The sequence below is a fragment of the Neolamprologus brichardi genome, chromosome 13 (genome assembly GCF_056152115.1).
Source record: "Neolamprologus brichardi isolate AB-2024 chromosome 13, ASM5615211v1, whole genome shotgun sequence".
Classification (NCBI taxonomy): domain Eukaryota; kingdom Metazoa; phylum Chordata; class Actinopteri; order Cichliformes; family Cichlidae; genus Neolamprologus; species Neolamprologus brichardi.
In genome coordinates, this window is record NC_142116.1 from 27,531,388 (window position 1) to 27,541,212 (window position 9,825).

General features: G+C 41.5%; 1 protein-coding gene across 2 annotated transcripts in view; it reads right to left on the reverse strand.

Annotated features, from left to right (window-relative positions):
• The window catches only part of b3gat2 (beta-1,3-glucuronyltransferase 2 (glucuronosyltransferase S)), a 68,020-nt gene extending 63,644 nt beyond the window's left edge, over window positions 1–4,376 (reverse strand). For both annotated transcript variants that reach the window (XR_015719929.1, XM_035915447.2), the window contains exon 1: window positions 3,235–4,376. Coding sequence is in view for 1 of the 2 variants with exons in the window: in XM_035915447.2 (XP_035771340.1) it covers window positions 3,235–3,768 (534 nt within the window). In the remaining variant the exon portion in view is untranslated. The remainder of the gene's footprint in view (window positions 1–3,234) is intronic.
• Between the last annotated feature and the right edge of the window lie 5,449 nt (window positions 4,377–9,825).

A 9,825-nucleotide genomic window follows, 5' to 3' on the forward strand; every position in this document is an offset into this window, starting at 1 on the left:
GGAAATAAAACAAGATGAAGACTATAACTTTTGTGTAGTCACACTACGAAGAGATTGCTTTCTAGCCATAAGGTTGTCTTGTATAATGAAAGGCTTAAGCCCATCTAAATTCACCCTTTAATACCTAGATTTACAGAAGCATGCCTGCCATGACATTAAAATCTCACAGTGGATATATTTTTCTGAAGGTTTATAGTGAAATAATGTTTTTCAGTTGCATGAATCATTTTTGTTCTTGAAATGATGTAAGGTTTCCTAATGTGAAATTGCCACCCACTGAGCAAAGTTACTGTCATCAGTCTAAAGCTGCGGACAGTTTCTGCAGGTTATTACTGCTGTATGACAGCCTATTATCTCTCTATGACAGGCCATTAACTGCACAGAGGACTGGGAAATGAAACAGGAAGGAGGACAGAGAGAAGACAATGTGCTATCAACAAATCAAATGGATGGCCTTTACACTCCGCCAAAGTCAGCGAATACAGCACTGAGACTCAGAGGAGGCTGTACTTTGGTACTCTGGGCTCAGGATGGTGTGGATTTTTGCCCAAGTGCACCATTGAGTAAGCAACAGAGGGGAGTGCTTTCTAAAGTCAGCATGTTATTGTTGTTATATTAGAATTTCTATGCTCTTAAGTGATGTAAATAATTACTTCTGCTGTATTGGATTTATTGGCCCTTTGAACATTCAAACAATGTTTATGTTTAGTGTTTTATGTTTATGTCTTGGATGGTGAACTTATTTGGACAATCGTCTAAAGAAGGAAGCCTAATCACGTCACTGCTCTTCTGAAATAAGTCTGTACCTGAACCTTTGCATACCTGCTGGTTAGGTCCATCAGTTTGAAGACTGTGTTAGCACTGTGAGTGTCCAATAGATCAATAAGTCAACCACTCACTCTTGTCCTTGTTCCTCTAATCTACAATGTTAGCCTTTCACCTTTTTCAGTGCTGCTCTGTATGCAAATATGTGCACTTTGAATCAGTAGTTTAACTGTAATTTATGATTTACAGATGTCAGCTGCTCTACTGTATCGGCATTTGAACGATTTCAATAAATAAAAAATAAATAATGAAGAAGAAACATTGCATATTTTGTCCACTAGGGGACACTCTACCACGTCCCTGTTCGGAAAACACAGTCAGATTCCCACAGACAACAATCAGTTGTTCCAAGAGAGATGGGCAGAGCAAGTGAACAAGTGAATAAGTATACATAACAAATAATCTGTTTGTTTCCTGTCTATGAAAGAACACACACACACACACACACACACACACACACACACATATATATATATATATACATATATATATATGGCACATTGGATTTTTAAATCACCATATTTTGGCATTGGTATTAGTCAGGTTCGAATTTCAATTAAATAGGACTGACTTCTGCACTTATAACAATATATTGTTTAGAAATGAGGATATTTCTCGATGTGTTTGCAGTTCTAGTTTTTTTTCTGTTTATTTATTTTATTTAAATTCTGTATGGTGTAAATAATGAGCACAAATTACAGAAAATTACTCTACAAATATTTTTACTAATTTATTAACCTTCACTAAGTAATTTATTGAGCAAAAATTAACTGTTGCTTGGATCTGAAATGTGAATATTTGTTTGTTTTTAATAGATTTTACATCATTGCAAATTGTGTGCTTTTGGAGCTTGGACTGTTTGCCACAGAAAAAAGCAATTTAGAACTACATGAAGGGCTTTAGGAAATTGTGACGGGCAGTGGTAGTGATGGATACAGGAAAAGGCTTTCTAAGTAAACATACATTTGTTTTTTTTTTAATTCTGCAGCGTGCCAGGAAATGTTCAGATAGAGAAAATCAATATACAAATGCATACGTGTATATAGAGTTGCACTATTCTGAATTTACTTCACAATGCTCTGCCTTCTAAAATTTCATTACTGGTACAAACTAAAGTACTTTTAGATTTGCAGTCAGTTATCAGTGATGGGCAGTAATCAGTGAGAGGGGCAATTAGAGGCATTCTTCCAGACTCTCATTTATGAGAGGACTGTTTTGTTGCTTATTATGCTTCTGTTGTTTTTGTCTTCATTACCTACGCACTTTGCTAAAGGAATACACCCAGGCTTCACTTTAAGCATGCCTGTTAAAAGAAACTCCCAAAGATACAAACAACAGTCATGCATCAGCACACTCTGGGATGTAGACGTTCTGTATGGAGGTGTCACTTTACTAGTCGAGAAGGTCAATACTGGCATATCATTAGGTCTGCTTCGCAGTCCACATCTAGTCAGTGCAGTTTGATTTTCAGTGCCTCTTATTAGGGGAAATATTGCCTCAGAGCATTTTACATTTTATATGAAATATTTAATGTTGATATCCATCTAAGTAATTATAAAAGTACACCTTCCTGAAATTCAAAATAACTCTCAAAGAGCTCCAAAAAATCCAGTGCTAACTAAATTAATTCAGGGCTAACAGACAGAAGACTGCAGCACCCCAGTCTCCATTCATTCTTCTCAGCTCTCCGTCTTCCCATCCTTGTCTTTACTCCTTTCTTTTCATCTCGTTCATTTTCATCATTTGGTAAAGTCTCTCTCATTTTGGACACAATCGCTTAAAACCAGAGCAGTTTTACCATTTTATCTAAGACTGAGGAAGGCTGGGGTCTGAAGCCCAGGCAGGGTGTTTACCAGTGGGATCCTGTCAACATGAAGAACTGGAGGATTTAAAGAGCTTGAAAAGAAAAGCGACAGGACTTCTTTAAGTTTCCTGAAGGTGTTTCACCTCTCATCCGAGAAGCTTCTTCACTGAAGTTGCTTTTCTTTCCAAGGATGACTGAGAACCTACACAGACAACTGGGGGACTTCTATTTGTGAAGGATTGAATTTCTTTGCAGTAACACCACTAGGGGGAATTCCTGTGACCTTTCAGGGCTTGGCGCAAAGACAGTCGGATTTTTACCCTGAGAGTGAAGATGTACTGAGTAAAGGAGCTCACATCAAACCTAGGTAATACACAGATATCAGGTGACAAAGCAACGCAGTAGTTACGTAGTATTTAAAAGTTTATATTACGGAGATAGACCTGTGTGGATGTTGTTGTCATGCGCAAACGTAAAACGACAGATTTTAGTGGAGAAAAGTCAGAGATGCTACTCCACACTTCTGCAGACCCACTCCACACTCACGATACTCTTGTGATGAAATATAACTATGACGCAAAGTGACAACAAAGGCAAGGCATTACCTCCTCAAACAGCTCCAGGCTGTACGTGTTGTCATCATCCGCGAAGAAAACCACACCGGAGTCCCGCCTGCTCCGGTGCTGCCGGAGCCAAGTCAGAGCCGCATTCCTCTGTTCGGTGGCGCGTGGCATCCCGGCGCGCTTGAACCTCCGGGGAGTGAACACATGTAGGTGGGTATACGGCACCCCGCACCGGGCCAAGAACCGCGCAACCAGCTCCGTGCGCGCAGTCGAGTCCTCCACTACGATCCAGTGGAAGCGGGGCACCTGACGGAAGGCGTGGGACAGTCGGGTGAGCTCCGCTTTCTGCACAGGACGGTTGTAAGTGGGAGTGATGGCGTAGATAATCGGCAGGGCGGACTGGTTCTGAGAGCCACCAATCCCCGGTGCGCCGTTTCGGACGGCTCGCTGCGTCTTGCCGGTCCGACCGGCTGCTGGAGCCCGGATCGTTCTTTTACTGTCGATATCAATCATAATGATGACGATGAGGACCCAGGGCAGCAGGATGAAGAAACGGCTGAAAAACACAGATTTCATGGCTGGTATGAAGTTGCCGTGCGCGCGGTCTTTCTCACTCCATCGCAAACGGAAAGGCGAAGAACGGCCGACCGCAACTCCAAGAAGCTCTTCCCTTACATCCACTGAGCTGATTCCCAACAACCCGCCCGCACACAGCAGCGTGTTGAGTCCATTGCAAACTATGTAAAGCACACAATCCTCCGCCGCTCTCCCCCCTGTCCCGGCGGGACCGTCTCTCCGGTGCCCCACTACTCCTCCTCTTCCCCCTCCTCTTCTCTCTGATGGGACTTGCGTGCTTCTTCGTCCTCCTACCCTCCTCCAGCTCTCTTGCTCTCTCACGGAAGCCTGGTTAAATTCCCATCACTCGTTCTTCAGTGCTTGTTTTCAGTAGAGAAAAGAAAAAACAAAACGAGCCGGAGCAGGACTGTGATAAACCAGTGATGTAGGTGATGCGGGCAGACGAGGAGCATCACTTGGCGAGGACGAAGGAGCGCTGCTCCGAGTCTGAGGATAATAAGGCAGGAGGGGAGGAGCAGGTGCAGAGGAGGGGAAACGGGATAGAGGAGGGAACCTCGGGAGGGAGAGAAAGAGAGAGGGGGAGAGCGGGAGGGAGGGAGAGCGAGAGAGACCTTGTGCGCGTCAGCGTCCGCTGAGAATTAACCCAGCTCACACTGAGACACCTGGAGAAGAGACAGCGCAGGTTGTGTTTCTCATGCTGTGCTTGTCAATCCCAGTTTCTCCAAGATAAAAAGGACTTGATATGTGGACCCGTGGGACACCATGAAGGAGTCAAAGAGACAAAATCATTTTACAAATCGACATAATGAACATTTTGAGGCTTCATAAAATTATTTCGATCTACCACCTATTTTCTTTAACTAACCGTTTAGTGCATAAAATGTGCATGTCAAATAAAAAAAAAGAAGAACAAACAGACTTCATCTCTTATCTTTTTGTAACCGTTAAAAAACAAAAACAACCCGTCAGAATAGTATGAATAGTGTAATAGTAAAATCTTAGAAGCTAGAAGCGCGCTGACAGTTCATAATCTGTCATGAAATATTTCCTGATTGATATTCTGTCAGTGGATTTGTCATCTAATCGCTTCAGTATCGGTTGATGCTTGGGGAAGTAATAGATCTGCTATTCATTGCGACCGTCATTAGAGGCCCAGTGATCATATTTCACCACAGGACACCCAGAAGGTTAATCTAATGATGCTTCCAGCCTCTACACTGTGATGATATGTTGATGTTCCTTTCCCTTTGGCACCAAGGAATAATAGTCATTCCGTTTAATAAGAATGGAGATCATTTGTACAGGAGTAGATTTTCTGCTCTGCCACTTTTCAAACCAAAGATTTTTTGCAGAATCTTGTTATTGTCATAGAAAAATATTATTTATTGACTGGTATGGCTTTGGAGAAAATAGGACCACCTGGCAGTGAAGTGTCAAATGCAAAGGAGTGCAGGGATTTTAAAATATGCATGAACTCCAGTCTACTTCTGAACACTGGAAACATGGAGGATTGAGGGGCTGTAACACATGCAATCCATGCTAAATTAGAGGCTACAAGGATTTGTGCTATATCTGCCCTCAGATTTGCAGAGTAATATCAAATTTTATTATTTTGTATTTAAAAAAAAACCTCAAGTAAATCATGTTTCCTATTTGGGCTTTGCTCAGTCTACCAACTTTACATGACAGTGTTCTCATATAAAGCTGCTTACCTCACAGGTTAATAAGACCTCAGCGTGAGGCTACACAACAGCAGCCAGATAGAGTCCCGGCCTGAGTGACATGGGGAGCTGGGGTGGAAAACAACTATTGGCCTCAGCAAATGAATACACATTAAACAGGATAACTTTGTCTTGTTTGATGTTCTCATAAGCACAAAAACATTATTAATCTTTTCCTTCTAAAACAGCTACAAACCACCGATCAGAAATGTTCATTTGGTCTGACCATAAAACCTGTCTCCAGAACACATTCGGCTTATCTGTGAGCTGCTGCAACTTTAAGTCAAGCTTAAAGGTGTCCGTTTTGGAGCAGGGGCTTCTTTCTTGGTTGGCACCCTCACAGTCTGTGGTCAAGTGAAACTTTTTGATGCTGGTGTTCCAGCTATTTGCAGCTCATGGCAGGCTTAGTCCTTAGTGATTCCTGGGTTGTTCCTGAACATCCTAACCAGTCATCTGTCATCTGAGGGGGCAGTTTGGGTCTTCCAGATCTCAGCAAACTGGTGAAATAATCTGAATATTTTCTTCCTCATGTTCAGTTTTTTAAATGGATAATTCTGGAATTTGCAGTTGTTTAGAAATGGTCCATTAAGTTTCTGGAATGGCCTTCCCAAAGCACTGACCTCAACCCTATTGAAAATTTGTGGACTATGTTTAAGAGCCAGGTCCCTGCCAGGAAACCAGCTAATATTAGTAAATCCTGCTAATTCCACCAAGAAGAGTGGTCAAACATCCAAAATTATGCCAGGAGCCTGTAAATGATCAAAAGTGTCTGTCAGACGTGCAACTTGCTAACCACATAATTATATGTACACATTGAATCCTGTGCAGATTACAGAAAATCCTAAATAAATTTGCCTTTATGCACCCACTTCTTGTTTTCTGAAGATATTAAAGATATATGCGGTACAATCTAAGGAGCTTGGAATGACATGGATGACTGAGAACCTACACAGACATATGCAGTGTTGGGGAGTAACGGAATACATGTACCGCCGTTATGTATTTAAAATACAAAATATGAGTAACTGTATTCCGTTACAGTTATCGTTTAAAAAGGTGGTATTTAGAATACAGTTACTTTGTTGAAATAAATGGATTACACGGCGGTACTTCCCTGTTTCATATTGTGGCGGGTCAGGACTGTTTGGGTTTTGTTTGACAGCTACGTTCTGTTGTTCCAGGTGGCAGCGTTACGGTTGCCATGGTTACAGGGTGACGCTCTCTCTCTGCGTGTTTCCTGGGTGAGAGAGGCCTTTTTGTTGTTGTTGTGCTAAGCTAATAGGCAGAATGCTACAGGTATAGCTCTAAAGAATGTAGCATCATAGGCAGTGTAGTCCGTGCTGCAGGGAGAATGGACTGCCATACCCGTTATGTGTCTGTGAGCGAGGGAGGGAGAAAAAGGAAAAGTATGAGCTGTCATCGAGCAAAAACGGGAGCTGGAAGCATGTAAATATAATAATAACCACTGCAGCCAAGAAGAGTGCCTGACGAGCCCAGTTGTAAGTAAGCTATTAAGACTCGACAGTACACCGTGTTCGTGTTTTCCTCTGAAACAATAAGTTCCGTTGGAGCAGCCTTTCAACGCCTCTCTCTGTCTCACAAGCAAAGTTGACCCAGACAACAAAGTAAAGCTATTTTTCAGCTACGAGCCCGACACAGAACCCACCGTATTAGCCAGAGGTCCCTTTACTACGGTTCGGAGCCGCGGACCTTCAGTAACAGTAATAAATCACAGCAATAGTACATTCACGTAGTTGTAAACAGCATGATAATATATTAAGTAATCCAAAGTATTCAGAATACGTTACTCTCATTGAGTAACGTAACGGAATACGTTACAGAATACATTTTGGGGCATATTCTGTAATCTGTAGTGGAATACATTTTAAAAGTAACCTTCCCAACACTGGACATATGAAGTACAATCATTCCATCCTGGGAAACAAACAGTCCAAGGAAATCATTAAGAGCCCAAATTTACTCCTTCAACTTTTCCAGGGTGCCACAAAGGAGTTCCCAAGCCAGCCAAGAGTCATAATCAAAGTGACCAATGCTGGGCACAGTCACTACTCAGAGGAATGTCATTTCCTCCACCTGAATTTGCATTCTTCTACTTTAGGTCATTACACACAACTCGTGCCCACAGGTGACGGTGTAAACGCAGACAGGCTGGTAAATCGAGTGCTTCATTTTCATGCTCTGCACTCTCTTCACAACAGACTGTTTGTGTTTGATGCCGTTCAACACAAACGCCTAAAGCCAGAAGGCCAAAGATGTTGTGCTGGGAACAACCAATCAAGATATTCATTACAAACTCTCACCTCTCTAGTGTTATTACCACCTATCTGATTTTACAAGGGCAAAGTTAACTACAGTGGAACATCTCACATCAAGTTTATCTAAGAAGAGCTGGATTATGAGTCAGTGGCTTATTGCAGATCCATTTAAAGGTCCTTGAAGCACATTTAGTCCAGCAGCTTTCCAGCTAACTGGTGTTCTCCACTTCAGTTGAGAAGCTAATCATTGATGGTTAATTAATGCACACACCATGGATCAAGAGATCTGTCGGAAAGAAAAGAGAGGAGAAACCACTGAGCCACGTTAATTAAGTTGGTTCACACCAAAGTAATTGCAGGCAAACAAGCTTATATGTTCACAGGATGAAAGCACCTTTGATTGTTTGGACTAGATAGCAACACAGGAGCACTCATGTTTAAGGAGGGGCAGTGAAAAGCAGGGATACTTGATAGCACTGTGCGCTATTGGATATTACATTGTTCTCAAACAAAATTACTTTTGGAGGCTTAATCAATGTCATGCTCGGTGATTTGAGTGAAAACCAAGTGATGGGCTTACTCAATGACAAATCACTTTTAAGACACTGATGTGGCGATAGCAAGTTGTTTAATAGGCTCTATTCCAGAATTAAATTGTCATGCTTTATCAACTTTGATTGCATGTTCTTCCATCTGTTCACACACAATGAGCAATTTGGAAACGAGGACGATGCATCAAGCAGGATGTCATTTTAAATGGGATCACTTTGATTGCTTCAGATGTTATTAGTAGCCAACAAAGAGGAAAGACAGGACTTTGAAATCAGTTGGACGACCCATCTCAGGCGTTTGTTCTGGGGATTGTAAATGTAAATCTTGGATTATCTTCCCTGGAACCATTATCACATTTGTGCAATTGTACAAAATAATCATACTCGTTGTCTTTTAAAAGCTGCTGTCATAGATTGCACTCAGCATGACATTCAAGTCTCAACTCCCATCTTGAATCGGCCCCCGCCCCCCTTTCCTGTTGTCACGCTGTTGTGTCTGTCAATCACTCGTCTGACTGGCTTGAATGCCGTCTCTCTCCGCATCATAAATCCTGTTTTATTCATAGGAAGAGTCTGCCCCTGACTGTGCAAGTTATGTAAACGACAGGACAACTGAAAGGACAATCCAAAAATAGACACATTTAATTATACATTACTGCAACCAATCCTGCAGCAAGTACAGTAAATATCGGGCACCCTTAGTTTTAAAGCAACTGCCACCGAACAACAGCTTTCAAACAAATTAGCCCAGCATGTTGTTAATTCACACAGCTGAGAAATGATTTTCTAAATTAAATGACGATTTACAATAACAAAAGCTTTGCCAGATGATAGTATGCAGATTTTCTTTTTTCCAGTGCTCTGGAGACATAATTAAGCCTCAATAGGCAGAAAATAGTGTGTAAATTTAGGCATAAGCCCAATGATGAGCAAAAGATAAAAGAAGAGCTAGCTGATATAATGAAAACCTAGTCTCATGCTACCAGATAAAAAGAGTATGTAGACATAGTTAGCTTGCTTTCAGTTAGTTAACCTCCCATTTTCACAGCTATAGACTGTATTCAAAGATGGAGCACATGACAGCAGCCTCAGAAGGGAAATCTTTATTTCAATTTACTTACTGCGAGGTGAAAAGTGTTTGATTTCTTAGTTTTTTTGCACTAATGTTTCAGACCATCCAACAAATTGTATTATTAGACAAAGATAAGAAGTAAACACAAAATGCACTTTTTAAATGATGATTTCATCTATTAAGATGTTGTACCAAACACATTTTGCTTTTCCAACATGAGCTCTGCTAATTCTCTACAGGCTCCTCTTGTTTATTGATGTCTACAGTCATTTTTAAGGCTTTGGGACTCCAGTGAATTATTGTGAGTGCCATTACACACAAATGGAGAAAACCTGGACCAGGAGTGGCCGGCTAACCACAATCACTCCAAGAGTGCATCAACGACTCATCCAGCGAATCATAAAGGAAACCAGAACAACAATTAAAGAACGTCAGAG